A 16,358-nucleotide genomic window follows, 5' to 3' on the forward strand; every position below is an offset into this window, starting at 1 on the left:
ACATCCCATGTTCCCCAGTGGTTCTCCTGTTAAATTGGTGATTATGAATTTTTCTGTTTTGCTCCTCTCTATCTCTGATGGCTATAACACAATAGCGATTCAACCTCTATCCAGTTCATGAAAGCTTTTACTTACTGTTCTAAAACACTGATGCCTTTTTACATTTGCGATTTGTTTGGAATAAACAGTAGAAGAAGAACTGGGTAGTTAGCATGAGCAGCGATAGCCACCATTGGCTGAACAGACAAAGAAGAGAGAAACTCAAACTGCATCAACAGAAAATCCAAGCTCCGCCCACACTGCTTGATTGACAGGTGATCTCTGGGAACTGGGAAGAAGACAAAATAAAAATATATGAATAGTAAGAAAGGACTAGGAAGTCAAAGATTACCACTTTAACAGTGGAGGAAAGATCAGTCACCATGCAGCATCCATGCAGCCTGAACCTTAGAGTCATGGGTTGTAGCCAATAATAATGTTAATGTTGCATTGCTTAAGTTTTCTTTACCTTTTGTTCATTTGCTATCCGCATGAGAGAGGCCAAAGGGTCAGGTTGGGTGGCTGCTGCACATCCTGGCATGTAGATTAAATGAAAAATCAATAAAAAACATTTGCTCTTAGATGATCTAAGGCGTGGAAACACTTGTAAATCCCATAATCATCATCTTTCAAGTGAGTGTGACTCGCTCCCATCAGCCAATAGATGAGCCAAGACTGCCACCTAGTGTTGTAATACTGCTGTTAACACACAAGGGCCTGTTTCAGCTCTGTGAACGGATCCAAACTAACAACTGGAGTAAAAGCTTTTCTGATGTCTGGCCTAAAGGTCAAAGGTCACTGGGGCTTTGCCATCTAAGGCTTTGACTGCTTCTTAAGACCCTTTTTTTTTTTTACAGTGCAAACAGGCTTTTATGTGACATGTTTCTGCTTGTTTTATTCTTGTTTTCATATGTGACCTTGTTTTTAATTTGTGTCTGGCATTTCTATTAATTATCCTATTAACTGTTTTTATACTGTTACTTTTTGTGAAGCACTAGCACTATTTCAGACACAACACAGTGGAAGTTATCGGTCTATCTACAGCCATCCTGTTGAGTAAAGTGATGTTCAACTGGCAAGATTTAAGCTTATCCATTCAATTTGAACCCAAGGAATAAGCATACAAGAAAGACAGAATAAGTTATAAGAACAATAATTTGACTAGCTTAAAAATAACTCTAATAATGAGCAGTCTAAGTAATATTGCCTACAAAAATACATTATTGAAACATAATCAGCTTGTAAAGAAAGCTTGTAAAGGTTTTTTAAGGGCAAGCTCCATTGTTAATGCTGGAAGGCAGCAGTAAGATGCATGAATTAAAGCTATTTTATTCAATGCGTATTAATTATTAAAACTATTTAGGTATTAGCATTGATATATCTGCGTGTGTGTATGTGTGTATGTGAGTAAACTACATATTCAAGACCTTGTCAAAGCATTTCTCAATGAACAAATCAGCTGAGAAACACTAATATGGTTTATTCAATTCTATTCTTCTATTATAGTTAGTATACAGTGTATGTGATAGTCAGCATCACACACACCAAGTCCTGTTAGAAATATAGAGATCTGAGTATGATTTCTACACAGCGGTTAGGCTGCCCCCTGCTGGACATATAGAGGAACAGTTCTGCCCTACAAAGGCAAACAGCAGCACCTCAGTTTTGTGTTTTAAAGGTCAAAGGTCATGACTACGGTTTACAAATCAAACAAAATGATACCCATAAATGCTACGAAACAATTGATCATCCACTTGTGTATCAACAATTCTTTAGTTGGGATAGGAGGTAAAATTTTTCACTACTCACACAAGTATGTTTCTTAGCATCTCAGATTGACATACAGTATATCTAACTGAAAGTATGACAAACTATGATCAGATTATGAGTATTTGACACAGTAAAAGCGAAGAAAATCTGTCTCTCTTTGGTCTATCTTCCTCTCCTTGTCTCTTCTTCATCCTCTTAGCTTATATTTTGTGCTGAAATCGTTAAAAAATTCTGTGTTTCCCCCCCCCAGAATTGTATTCTTGCCAGGGTCTGAAACAGCATTTTAGACCATCATGGGACAAAGAAAATAAAATATGTCAAGTTCTCTGGAGGACAATATCGGTCCCATATACCAGCAGATGAGATCAGCACAAGATATCAAATGAAACTATGAGTCCCTTAGCAGTCCCTTATTTACTTACAAGACTTCTTACCATTTATTTCTATAGGGTAAGGTGTCAAAACATGCGCTCCGCTTCGAGAAACTTCTCCATTTGCCGGTTTGTACCTGCAGCTCACAGACGGTGTGTTCAGATTGTCTTGCAGCAACAACTGCGTCACAATGTTCCCAAACAAACTCAGCTAATTTCCCCATGTGGTGATTAAGTATGTACAATGAAATAATTTGGTGTTCCGCCGCAACCAATTATGTACACTTTGGAGTCGCGAGTGGCAACATGAGAGAGACGCAAATTAGCCGCCATTTGTAACATTTATCCTTCCTGGAAATCGCGAAGCCAAATCAAAGCAATTATGACCCGAGCGTGTCTACTTTGGAGTTTACCAAGCGAACCCCAAGTTCATTACGCAAATTAACTTCCTAATTAGCTTTTGGCTTCATACGCACTTTCATCCCGTTTTTCAGGGTGCTTTTAAGTAATGGCCGGCGCGCGAGAGCACAAACGAAGCTGTGGGCGAATACAACAGGGGCAGAGAATGGGCCGCTTACAAATCAGACCTAATCAAAGTCCCAGCGTGAATCGAGGGACACTTGGAATGCGATGGCTGAAATGCAGTGGCAAATCTCAAAAGACTCCATGAGGTTTCCCCCCCCAATATACAAGCTGAATTTAATTGACTTCGGTGACTAATATCCTAAAGAGTGCCGTAAAGTATGATGCAAGTAGTTTGCCAAAAATTTTTATTTCACGTCTAACTGTGTTGTGGAACCATGTTTATTATACAACAGATTGGATCAACGTACAGGTGTAGAATACTTAGCCTAGTCGTGTGTGTTAATGACAAGAAATTAAATCTACCTGCATTTTTTTGTTTTCTGCTTAAATTTCAATTGTCATCTTGATATCGGGGGTTGTTCTTCAACAGGTACTCCGCCTGAAACAAGACAAGCCAAAACAGGCAGATCAGAGTGTTTTCATCTGTTGATGAGCAAAGAAGTAGCTAGAACGACGCGTCCAGGACATGAACGCTCCTCCTTTGATAGTATAAAAGTGAGTGTATTACCAGGAAGTCCACTGGGTCCTGCGGCCGGGCTTTGCAGCATTCGATCAGGCCTTGGTTGAGGGTGGGCATGACGTTCTTCACCAGGTAGCTCCTCAGAGGGAGCGAGCGGGCCTCCAGCAGGTCATTCTCCTGCTGCTTCACCTCCTCCAAGCGCGTACTCTGCCAAGATACATTAAGCATCTATCTCCATATTAAGCAAACAGGGTTATCTATCAAGTACTTGACACTGTTAGTGTCAAACTCCACTAAAGGCCTTGCGTCAGTGGGTCGTTGTAGCTGCTCCACAGAGTGCTTTTATTTTGAAAGAGCAGCAAGGGGGAAAAGTGGTTCAGATTCATCAATAGGCATAACTATAGCTTTGGTATTTTTTCACTGTGAGCTGAAACAAACTACAGCCACACAATAGTATAGTAAGTTACAATTATCTGCTTTCTGGAGCATGTTTGTCACTTTAAAAATACCTTAATTTAATATCATAGCCTATGTGAATTGCCAGTCAGTTTATGATTTCTACATGAGACAAATACACCAGTAAACAACCAATATCAACTTTTTCCTTGTTGCAATACATCTATGGATGAACACATGCCTCAGCCATTGAGACCTGAGCCTCAGTGGTTTTTTGTCACAAGTCGGACTCTACCATCGGACGCGACACAAAGCAACGCCAACGCTATGCCAACGCAATGCCAATGCAACACTAACGCAATGCCAATGCAACGCCAGCACAACGGCAACGCGGTGCCAACGCAACGCGAAGGCAACGCCAACACAATGCCAATACAATGCCAACGCAACACAAATGCAACACCAACCACATACAAAGGAAGCATTCCCTCCATGCTTGATGCCCGATGGCTGTATTGGAGCTTGGAGGGCATTAACATATCTAGTGGTAACATATCTCAGGTTAACTGAGCTGACTCTTCTCAAACTACAACTCTTCATGTTTTGGAGTAGAGACTAGGGCTAAAGACAAGACAGTTTACTGTGTCACAGTAACCTACATGTGGAAACAAATCCACCTTATCAGACTTGTTGAGGAAGAAATGGAAAAGTACCTATACTAAGCAACATTCCTATATGCTCACTTAAGGTGTAAATATGGGTCTAAGGTTACATATTAAGTAAGCATATAGGAATGCTGCTTAGTATAGGTACTTTTCCACTTCTTCCTCAACAGCCTATTCACCTTTACTTATAATGTTACTGAATTGACCTGCAGCCACACCAAAACAATTTTCATGTATCTCTGCTTGGTATATATTTAGACATTTGCACACAGCTAATTCTCCACTGAACCTCCATGATATGACACCAGCTGTGCTTGATGGGAGATTTGTGACACAACTGCAAAGCCTCTACACCCCCCCCCCCCCCCCCCCCACACACACACACACACACACACACACACACACACACACACACACACACACATCCTCCCAGCACCTACCCACTCCTCCCAGCGCCCTGCCCTCTGCGCGGCCTCCTCCGCCTCCCACCGCTCCTCCCGGGCCTTCTCCCGGGCCTGGCGCCCCATCCTCTCCTCGGCCCTCCTCCTCTCCTCCTCCTCGGCCTCCTGGCTGCCGGGGCCGTAGTTCCGGGGCCGGCCGACCGTCCGCATGATCTTCTGGGTCAGCAGCAGGTAGTCGGGGTCGTCGCCGCTGCTGTTCTCTGGACAGGATGACGAGTATGAGTGTCGTTGACTGAGAGGGTTGATGTGCAGTATGACACGGTCAGGGTTCCAGAAAGACAAAGATTATTCAAGACCTCTTTAATGCTACCGTTTTTTTTTATTCAATTTGAAAACCAAAATAAAGAAAATAAAAGCAATTTCCAATTCAACGAATGGAAGGTTCTGTAAATATAATTGAGCAGTATAAGACACCAGGAAATTAAATGTTTAGGGACATTAAGTCCAACAAGTTTGTTATATTGTTCTGTATTGTAGAGTAGAGATGAACATGAGTCAAATTTACTGTGACAAACTGGAAGTGCAAGTAATGTAATACAACATAAGAAAATGTGGCGCCCTCTCATTTTACTGCCATTAATACACATAAACACCGTTATCATATCTCTTTGGTGGGGAGCATTGCTCAAAAAGCCAAACACAAACTCTTTGGAAATGATAGCAAGTAGCACCACAGTATTTTTGGAGTGTTGAAGAAACATGTTCATGTTACATGTACTGCGAGACAGGAACATCAAGTCATAGTCAAGTGTCAGACAAACCAAAGGAATGCGGGTTTGCAAGAACAGTAGACTGGCAGAGTACTGGCAGTAGCTGCATTATTGTACACATGCAAACATAGCAAGGCACACATTATTGTCAGATCACTCCATAATTTACAATAAGGGGTTTCCTCACTCAGAAGGAAAACTCATAAATTATGAGGAAAATAATTAGTTTAATTATAAAGAGGAGGGAAAACAGCACTAACATTTCAACCTCGCCGGTGTGATGCCTTAATATGAAATCTGGACAATGGTACTTGGCAGTACGCGCCAATTTGAGTCTAGAGAGCCGTGAACACTAATGAGCTGCCTCCCAAATTAGTCTTTCATCACCAAAAAAGTTGCTCCATTTTGACGCAATAACCTCTCTAAGGTTCAATTCACCGTAGCTTTTAAAGCCATTCACTGGCGATGCTATAATTACCCATGTGCTGAGGGACGATGTCCAGCTCATCGAAGTAGTTGAGGACGGTTTCGTCCTCGGCGTTGCTCTCCCTGTAGCCGGCCAGCCGTCGCAGGAAGTCCTCCTGGCGGTATGATGTTTCCTCTACCAGCCGCTCAGGTAGGTTCAGCACCCGATCCTTCAGGAAGGCATCAGAGGCATCCAGACACAATACAAATTCTGCAGCCCAGACAGAGGACACTGTTAGAATGACTGAAACACTCAGCTGAAGCATATTCTAAATAAGAAGCATGAACACCAAACGTCTCTACCGAACTACATGACTCAATGCTGCATTATTTCAGCTTTATAAAGGGTTTAGCATGAAAAATATTTGATCACACTTTTCAGAGAGTATTAGACAGCATGAGGTAGGAATGGATAGCGCTAATGTGCTTCCCATAGGAAAAGAGCAAGCTAGTATTAAGTAGCGTATAAATGAAGATAGAGCATTTGTGCAGAGAAAACAGTAGTTCAATGGCTTTCTGTCACCATGAAAACATCTGGCTTTGTTATTGCCTAAACCTCCAATCCAGAATTTATTTGTCCATATAAAGATATATTATAAACACTCAGTGCATCAGTTTGAGGATGAAAAATGTCTTCAGTCCAACAAATCAGAACACAAACAAAGCCAGCAGTAGGGCTGAGGTGTTTCAATAGAAACAGCATACTGCAATTATAGACTGGGAGTTTAAATCGCTTGTTGAATGACCACATCTTAGGAATTTTCCTCTTTTCATTTGAACAAATTACACTGGCCTGTGACTATACATCTGCACTGTTACGTTCAGAGGCTAGCATTAACAAATTTGTGCGTGAAGCAAAGATCCTGGTTCTTGCTGTTGAAGATGAATGAAAATGACAAGAAAGAGATGCCAGTGCAGTAAAGCGAGGTTCCTTGTGGACACACCTGGGATAATCTTCTTGTTGTATGGGGGAATCTTGGATCCTTCATCCTCTGGTTCGTCCTCCTCAGCTAAAAAGACCCCAAAAAAATCTATTAGTTTGAGATAATGCTATGGAGTAATATAAAGTAGGACCAACCAGCTGTGCGTGTGTGTGTGTTTCTGCGTATGTTATACTCCAGCTCTGGTGCACTGGGAGATTTGTGTCAGTCTCTCACCACAGAAAAGCTCCTTAGCTTGATCGTAGGTCTTGGGGAAGGCATCCAGAACGAAGCCCTGGTTTCTGCACGGTTTAGACTTCAGCTTATCCTTCATCACCCTGATCACAAGCTGCTCCTCCAAACGCCCTACAGGAGAACAGCGTTCATTTCATCTATTGCTGGACACTGATTAACTGATTAGATGCCACTAACCCATTTCATCATGCATATATTTTTGACATATGCTGTTTATCTGTAGTCAAATTTGGTAAGAGAATCCAGCTCACATTTAATTTCTCCTTCTGTAAAAAGAGAGCTTACTCTCAGCGTGCCCCCCTGTCAAAATGTAGATTTTGAACTGAAATTAATGGAATTTATTGATCCACCACCAACCTCTGTTAGTTAAAAAAAGTCTCCAAACCCACTCTTTGACTTGCTGTTTTGTTTATGTACCAGGACTGGGCCTTTTATTCTAAAAAATAATTCCTGATAGTCCCATACTAGGATTTGAGGTTGAAATTAAGACCTAAGGCCTCAACTGTGTCTTAAGCCTAGGTTACACTGGGCGACTTTAACGCAGATTCGAATCCCAATTGGAATCTGGGCTAGTCGGTTGGGCCTGACAGTCGGTGTAGACTATCCTTTAGTGTGAACGGGCTCAAGACTGCCGACTCTGGCTGTTTGGCCTGATGCGATTTTTTTCAAACATGTCACATTTTTCAGTCACAGCCTGAAAAAATCAGCCAATGGGAGTTCAGCTCAAGGGGGTTAGAAAAATAAAATGAACCGGAAGAGAAGTCACTTTTAACAACAACAACGCCCACCCGCATAGCTAGTTTATATCAGCAAGATTCCCAACTCCAATTTCTCCACTCTTGATAAGTTGATACACAATTTCACTTGGAGGAATAAAACTCAGCATTCCTGGATCAGTCCACATAAATATGCAATTACAAATTACGTAAAATACAAAATTCTATTTACAGTCAAGTGTTGTGGGCAAATGGGAAGATGTTTTGGAATGACCGGTAATGATCAGGTAGTGTGTGATCCTTCTTCTTCACGTGTGACGCCCGTCTTTGTCCCATCGCGTAGTGTGAACAGCTTCCCGACCGGGCAACAAGCAAACCAGTCATTTAGTCTACTACTAGGCCCGACTAGGAACAGAACAGTCTTGTAATGTGACCTAGGCTTAACATTGACAACATGAGTCAGTGTCTCTACCTCCGTTCTGCTCCATACTGTCCTTCAGGGTGTCCAGGAGCTCCTGGGCTTCTGCTGCAGAGTCCTCCTCTGCCTCTGGATTGTCGTTCTTCACAGTAGCTTCCTAGAAATAAGGGCTGAAATTTAATATCTGCATTATGTTTTCTAGCGTGTCTATGGTTTGTGTGTGTGCATTTGAGCAGCAGCTGACCAGTTGGGCAATGGTCTCAGAGATGGTCTCCTTCAGTCTGATGTGATGGAGCTTGTAGTGTTTACAGATCTGTTCAGCCACTGTGCTCTTCCCCACCGCAGGAGGACCCAGTACACACAGACGGATGGGCTGGAGAAAACAATAATGCAATACAATTTTAAGCCTAACCCAAGAAAACCAATAACATTCCCATCAGGCATATGGAGAAATGGCAACGTTCTCAGTTCTCTTAAAATTGAAGTCTGATTTAATTGGCCATTTCATTATAATATGAACAGTTTAAGATGTTTTCCTTAACACTATTGTATTCCATAGCCATCTAAACATAGGTCTACGTGTATTTTTTCAACCCAATCATGGTCAGTTCAAAAAATATTGCTGGTAATGGAGGGAAAATAAATGGCTGCCACAGCCAAATCAGTACCATTTTAATAATGGCTCCAAGTCTGAAAATGTTGGACATGTAGACCGATTTTGGCGCTTTTACGCAAATCTGAATGATTTGTGTACGTTTCGCCTGCACTTTCTAAGTATTTGGACAGCATTATATGTGATGTTTCTGCTCCACACTCTTATCCCTTGATCACACTTCACACGCTGCCCTCCAGTGGAAATTCATTCAATTCAAATGAGAGATTTGCTACAGCACTGCATGATGAAATTGCTGCTTTTAGATTTATTCTACTTATGCTTTGATTATACCTACATCAACTAAATGCAATGTTGTTTTACCCCAATGTCTGCAAGCTTTCTGTGATGATTCTTTGATGAAAACATTTTATCAGTGAATATAATATAAAAATAGAAGCCCTTTTGCCTCCAGAACAGCCTGAATTCTTGCCATTTTCCACGCTGACTGTGTAGTGTCATGCAGTTCATCCAGATTTTTTTGGCAGCACATTCATGCTGCGAACATCCCGTTCCACCTCATTCCAAAGGTCTCCATTGGATTGTGATCTGGGGACTGCCATGTTCCTGAACCATCTTTTATCATCATTCTGAAAGTTTCCGTTTGACAAAAGCTAGACTGTGGCCATGCAGAGATGGACCTTGTCAGCAACAATGTTTAGGTGTGCTTTTTTGCTGGATATTTAAAAATGCACCGTTATTCTGTCTGAATACTTCTGTATATGTTGAAATGTGCATGAAACGTGAACACAAAGGTCTATAGCTCTTTCAGTGTTCCTCAGATATGGCTGAAAATGCCCTTAAAGCTGACAGTGTGCACAGCTCATCATCATCGTGTCATTTCACGTCCAAAGTAATAAGAGTATGGATCCAAAACAGCAAACAATGTGCTGCTGTCTAAACTTGTTAAAGAGCTGAGATTAATCCATGTGTGGAATATTGCTGAATATTGCTGTTGCAAAAGTTTTTTATTAAGGCGGAAATAATGCTTTATTTATTTATTTGCATTTCTGAGCTCATGCAATGGGGCTTTAGAGGTGCATTAAGTAATTTATGGCCTAATCTATGATCAACATCCCTATCAACCCTCATATATATATATATTATGTTCTTTTTGTGCTAAAGGACAGTAAAAATCTTTTTTATTGCCCCTTTAAAAAGTTTCAAGGGCCCAAGGGTGATGGAAATCACTCAACACATGAAACGACCATGTAAACTTAGAATTCAAGTAAATTCAAGACAAGGAAAAACATCCAAATTTCAGTTGCATGCTTTTTCTGTGACAGTATCGATACAGTGTGTTGTGAGAGCTTCCTTTAGGTCCAGTACATACCAGCAGTCCCCTGGTCTGCCGGTACTCCTCCACCACCAGCTCTATGTTCTCCATCAGACCTGCCTCACAAACCCAGGGGATGCTGAACAATTCTCTGAGGTGGGCAGCGTCCATGCGAAGGTTGACGGACATGGAGTCAATTTCTATTTGCTGTAGGGGGGGAATAACGTGTTAATAACATGTTTTAGGGCTTTGTAGAGTTTTTAGTCAAGGTTGTCTATGGAAGGAGTCAGCCTCCACATTTCTCACATATTCCTTTTAGCATTAGTGAGGTAAGCTTTTGAATAATTCAGTGTTTTGATGCTAAAATTGATGCTAAAATCAAAAATGCGCTGTATTCCATACCACAACACCACTATACATGACCATAAACTGTGTCTATTGTAAATTGGTATAACATACACTCAAATCCTGCGTGAGGAAGGCATCCTCAAATGGCTTTTTCTGGATCTTCCCTGGTCCAAGTGCAGAGGCAACCATCTGGTGAAGAAAAGAGTTGCGTATCAATCAATCTACTGTATGCATATATGTATGTATCTACCTACATATCTAGAAAAGTATGGTATAAGTATAGGGGAGTATATCCACACAAAGAGGCGGGGACAATGTTGGATAATGTAATAACTTGTCAAAATATAATAAAATGTATGTCAAACAGGGTCGAAAATGACTTATACCTGATATTGTAATACTTCCTGATAATATAATACATTATTACATTAACCAGCAAGTATTACATTCTAACGGGTCTAACCGTTTTTAATGATTACATTCTGGAGATGTTATTACATTACATTAACAGGTTTTATTACATTTTCAACCCATTTAGAAGACAATTTTTTTAAGATTTTGACAAGTTCTTACATTATCGGTTGCTACACACACCTTCACAATGTCCTCCATGGTGTTGTTGGAATTATCCACAGCCAGCAGGTAGTGTGGCTTGGGTTTATGGTCAATGACGTTCTGAATCACACTTTAAAGCAAAGAAATTACAATGATTACTGAAGTATACTCATTCTAATCATGTTGGACAGTTTATGCTATCAGTCACGCAGCTAGAGACTTGTGTAGGAGAAGATAAGCTCTATCCATGTTGTTGCAATTCCAAGAAAGTTGTGTGTGTGTGTGTGTGTGTGTGTGTGTGTGTGTGTGTGTGTCCAACCTGGCCAGGTCATTGATGTGAATAGTGGGGACGATGTTGTTGCCCTCTCCAAAGACAGGTATTGCATGTTCCTGACCCAGCCATGACATCTAATACAATAAAACAGAATATATTTCAATTATTTAAATACATTTATTAAAGAGTAACTAAACCCCAGACCCAAATTTGTGGTGAAGCCTGACACCTAATGGTAAAAAGTGATGTCACCTTCTATAGAGCACAAGAGGTGGTGACATCATCTGGCACCAAAGACCAGCCAATAGCAGATGGCCAGTTCAGAACCCTACTTTTCACTACTGAAAATTTCTGATATATCAATAGACAAAATCTACATACTGGGCCTATAAAACAGGATTGTGCTCATACTGGAAGTGACAATCAATGGTACTGTAGATGTGAGGTCTCACCTTGAAAAAGAAGTGGAAGACTTGCTCTCCCATCCCGTACTGCAGTCCTGACGCCACCACGTACGTTGACAACACCGTGCTTTTCTAAAAGCCACAACAACAACGTGTCCACGCAGTGTGTTTTTATGCAACAACATACACAAATGCACAGGAATTTCAAACGAACCGTTTTCCCCATTTTGACCGTCAACTTCTCCAGGTCGATGTGTCGTTTGAAGTTGGGATGAGTTCTTCTTCTCCTGTAGTCTTCATCGGTGAAAGGAATCTCCGGTTCGTCCTATTGCAAAACACAGACGCCATAGAAAACGACAGGAATGCCAATGACAAAAACCCAGATAGACAAAAACATGATGTGGACTGGATTGGGGAGTAATAGATTATTTATTAGAGTAATCCAATTAAAAGAATAAGTGTACTCCATTAGGGTTACTGTAAAAAAATAATATTCAGATTACAGATACTTTTGAAAAGAATGTAATTAAAGGATGATCATTGCAGATATAAGTCTCATCCACTTTTACATAACCTGACTAGACATGATGATTACAGTCTACACTAAAATCTATGAACCTGAATAAATTGACTAGATAACTTTAAGCCTATAGCTGTCCAGGGTTCCCACTGTGGTTCTGATAAAAAGTCCATGATTTTTCAATAACTTTCCATAACTAGCTCAGAGCGCTTAGCTAACAATTTGACAGCTTAATGTTGTTTCTCAGTCTGGTTTCCACTCCAGTTGAAAACCGCCATCTAATACAATGAATGTGAGCAACAACACACTCTACTATATTCCTGTAAAGTGACCCATTTGTAAAATTCCCTGACTTTCCCAGAGAATATATCAAATTCCCTGACTTTCCCTGTCTGGAATACACCTCGTAAAATTCCATGATCTTCCAGGACTTCAATGGCCAGTGGGAAACCTGATTGTAAATTAGTGTGAGTGAGGACTCCAGTGGATTACATCATGAAAGTAAGCTTCCAACTCAAAGCAAAGGGGAGAGGGGAAGCCAAGGATTTCATTATGTAGAAAAGTTTCAGACATCTTCCATCATGTTTCAGCCATGTTTAGCCTTCATCAGGATAGGTGATGTGGAGAAAAACTGGATTTACGATACACAAACACACAACACAGCATCTAGGTATCTACTCACAGGATCAACCGGCTTGCTGCACGCCCAGGTCATCACCGTGGATATGAGGATGAACGTCTTTGGCCCTCTAAAATTGCCCATTTCATTGTGGAGGGCTGGAAACACAGCACAAGAGGAGTCATAACCTAATACATTCATTCTATTATACATTCATTCTCTCTGTCTGCATAACCTGCTTGGCTGGAGTCTATCCCTGCATACACTGGGCAGTCATAACCAAAAGGTGAGTGACGTGAATTCATATACTGAATATCAACATTTCAAAAATATCTATAGATATTTCGACGTACTAAGACAATCAGTTATGAAATTAGACACGAACAAGAAGCGCAAAGCTTTAGATTGCATTTTGGGTGACAGTGCCTTCATGTAGAGGATCCATATTTAACAGTAATTAATATATCTGTGTGTTTAGTGGGTGGCAATATTGGCTGATAAATGGAAAATTAAGAGACTTGAGTACTTACTCCAGCCTGTAATTCCTATAATTATTTGTGACATTGTGAAGGTATAGGAAGGGTTAACATCAAAGCTGACATGAGCAGAATTTAGAGTCTGGAATCAGACAAGGCTTTTGCATTACATCGCACTGTCATCCATTTGGAGGGACCAGAAGAAAATGAATTACAAATTAAGCAGGGCTGTAGTCGAGACCGCCTTGGTCGAGTCCAAGTCCAGATCGACTCATTGGTGAATCGAGTCCGATTCAAGACCAAGACCGAGGGGGGTCGAGACTGAGTCGAGACCAAGACTGCAAAACTACGAGTCCAATTCGAGACCAATACCATAGCAATGTGTTATCCAAGGCTACCATTGTATTTATTGACTAAAATAGCATATTTTTGTTTATTGCCTAAAATAGAAGGGAGGTTTCTAAAGACATTTCAACAAAATTAGCATGTTTTGAGGACAAAATAAATTGTAGGCAGCTTGTTTATGTTCATAACATACAGTAGTTGCACCTTTACTTAACTAGAAGTGGATTAATCTATTTCACCTACTTTTTCTTACTGCTGCACAACCATATGCTGCTCTCAGAACTGCTTGACTGAAAATATTCTTACCTGGCATGACATTTTAATTGAATCATATTACTGAAATAATCTTATGTCATACTAAAACTGCATAGGATAACTCAGCACTTTGGCAGTCCCTCTGGTTGTGATAGTCACTAAACCTTTCGGTGGGCGCATAACTTTATCAACTGTGAAAATTGTATCATTCGCTGCTGGTCACTTTCTTAGAAGAGATTATAATTATAAAAACAATAATATTATGTAACGTTAATTCATCCGAGACCGATTCAAGACCGAGTCATATTAACTATGAGTCCGAGACGAGACCAAGACCGTCAAAAAGACCGGACTCAAGTACTACAGCCCTGAAATTAAGGCAAAAGTGATATTCAACTTAAAAAATATTCGTTATTGATTGTACATTTTTGGTCTAACACTGTCCAGACTTGGCCACACTGACATTACATGGATGCAATTGGAGCCTCTTGGCCAGAACAGAATAGAATAGAATAGAATAGAACAGAGCAAGTCAGACGAGGGCCTCACTGCTCTATCTGCCTACCTGAGACGGCCCAGGACGCCTCCTCCACCTGATCGGCATGCTGGGTAATGTTGTAGATGATGACGTCACAGTCCATCAGTTGGTGGAGAAGCTCTTCCCTTCTCGGTTGCTGGCGTACAGACATGAAATCATATTTTGTAAGAAACCTTGGCTTAATAAAACTTTTGTGAAAACAATTTACAGCAAACGGTAAAGACATCAAAACTATGAAATAACACAAATGGAATTATGCAGTGACCAAAAAAAGTGTTAAACAAATCAAAACTATCTTATATTTTAGATTTGCCTTGATGGAAAGGCAAAGGCTTTGGGAAGAAATTCATACATAGGCGTCAACTTCACTATTTATATTTGTCGAAGAAACTAATTTCAAGCATTTAAGCAGAAGCCTTTAGATCAAAATGGCTTTAAGATGATGAAAAACATAGTACATTCAATCAGGTGAGTCCAAACTGTAGGTTATTAACCACGTTCAGCTACTTACAAAATACTCCTCCTGGACATACGGTCTTTCCTCTTCGGATTTGTCGGTAACGGTCCCAACGATCTGAAAGCATCTTTCCTTGCTGTGGTCCGTGCTCCTGCTCTCCTCCTCTTCCTCACTCTCCACCTCCAGAGGGTCTCCAGCCACACATTCAGACAACAACTGCATAGTGGGTGAACATATGAAACGAATGTAATGTTGTTTACCATAGGGAAACCTTTAGCATTATGTCCAGACTTGTTCACAAACTTGTCAACCATTTTGTAGTTGAATTTCCTGCTGTAAAGTTAGTTTGGGGCTTCAAACCAATCGACAGCCTGCTGTGTTGACATTAGCTCTCAGCTTGACTAGCAATAAGTTAGCTAACGTTAACTGTTAATTAACGTTAGTCGGTGAGGTAAACATCCGCTTTAATATATTATACATTGCAAATAAAAAAACGTTTACCTTAGCAATACATTTGGAGGCGTACGAGTCTATGTTGTTGATAAAAACTCGTTTGGGTGGCTGTTTGACTTTCTCCATCCTCCGCTCCGACATACTGATGTTAGCTGGTGTTGTTGTTGTGCTGTTGCCATGGAGCCGCGCTTCCTCGCGCCAACAGACAACGCGTACACGAAGCGTCAGCGCGCCCATTGTTTACAACGGCCAGACGCGCAGCGGAAGCGTCAATCGTTGCGTCACCGCCTCCGCGCGCCCACAGAGGCCAGACGGCTAGAGTACAGGAGAGGACAAAATAACAGAAACACTATGAAAAAGGACTTCTGCTTTTAAGTAACTACATCACAATTATAAAGGCAGCATAGTGAGGCCACAGTGCCAAACACTGACACACCGGGAGTTACAAAGAGGTCATATAGTCACTGCAAGAGCATCAGTCACAAAAAAATGCAAAATTTTATATGGCAAAGGGGAACAGTCTGGAAAATCATGGACACTGGACTAGGCATCTGTGTACGCACAAAACTGGACACATGCATAGTGTCTTCATGCATTGTTGTCTTATGCACTCCCACTATGAATGGATTTCCACACTTTGAACATGAATGTCTCGGCCTCCATAGACTCATTCTCGCCTTTGTGTTGCATTGGGAGTGTCAAAGCAGCCATTGTATCATTATGCTCAGTCATTATGCACTACTGTATAGCCTATTGTGAGCCCTAATAACCTATTGATTGTTAACATGTGTAGGTCTAATTTGCCGTGTGATATGTGCATTATTGCACAATACTGCATGATTTAGGTGATAACACTGGAACTGAATTGAAATGACAGGAATTTAATTCCATTAAATCCCATGAAATTCCACTTCTAAGAGAGTTTGTCTTGACTTGCTAAACATTATAAATGAAA

At 40.8% G+C, this 16,358-nt stretch overlaps 1 protein-coding gene across 1 annotated transcript; it reads right to left on the reverse strand.

The window, feature by feature from the left end:
• Nucleotides 1-3,084: 3,084 nt before the first annotated feature.
• Nucleotides 3,085-15,544, reverse strand: LOC139658063 (adenylate kinase 7-like). The gene is made up of 18 exons (XM_071536091.1): nucleotides 15,452-15,544; nucleotides 15,005-15,166; nucleotides 14,521-14,629; nucleotides 12,943-13,037; nucleotides 11,955-12,065; nucleotides 11,789-11,872; nucleotides 11,382-11,470; nucleotides 11,102-11,192; nucleotides 10,619-10,696; nucleotides 10,217-10,366; nucleotides 8,476-8,604; nucleotides 8,286-8,388; nucleotides 7,080-7,208; nucleotides 6,867-6,932; nucleotides 5,936-6,133; nucleotides 4,727-4,947; nucleotides 3,274-3,432; nucleotides 3,085-3,144 (listed from the first exon to the last, which is right to left on the reverse strand). The coding sequence occupies exons 1-18, from the start codon at nucleotides 15,542-15,544 to the stop codon at nucleotides 3,097-3,099; spliced, it is 2,115 nt and encodes a 704-aa protein (XP_071392192.1). The 3' UTR covers nucleotides 3,085-3,096.
• Nucleotides 15,545-16,358: the final 814 nt, after the last annotated feature.

This window comes from Centroberyx affinis, unplaced genomic scaffold (genome assembly GCF_046629955.1).
Source record: "Centroberyx affinis isolate AG114_WGS23_722 - 3 ecotype Tasmania unplaced genomic scaffold, CSIRO-AGI_Caff_v1 ptg002824l_1, whole genome shotgun sequence".
NCBI classification, from domain to species: domain Eukaryota; kingdom Metazoa; phylum Chordata; class Actinopteri; order Beryciformes; family Berycidae; genus Centroberyx; species Centroberyx affinis.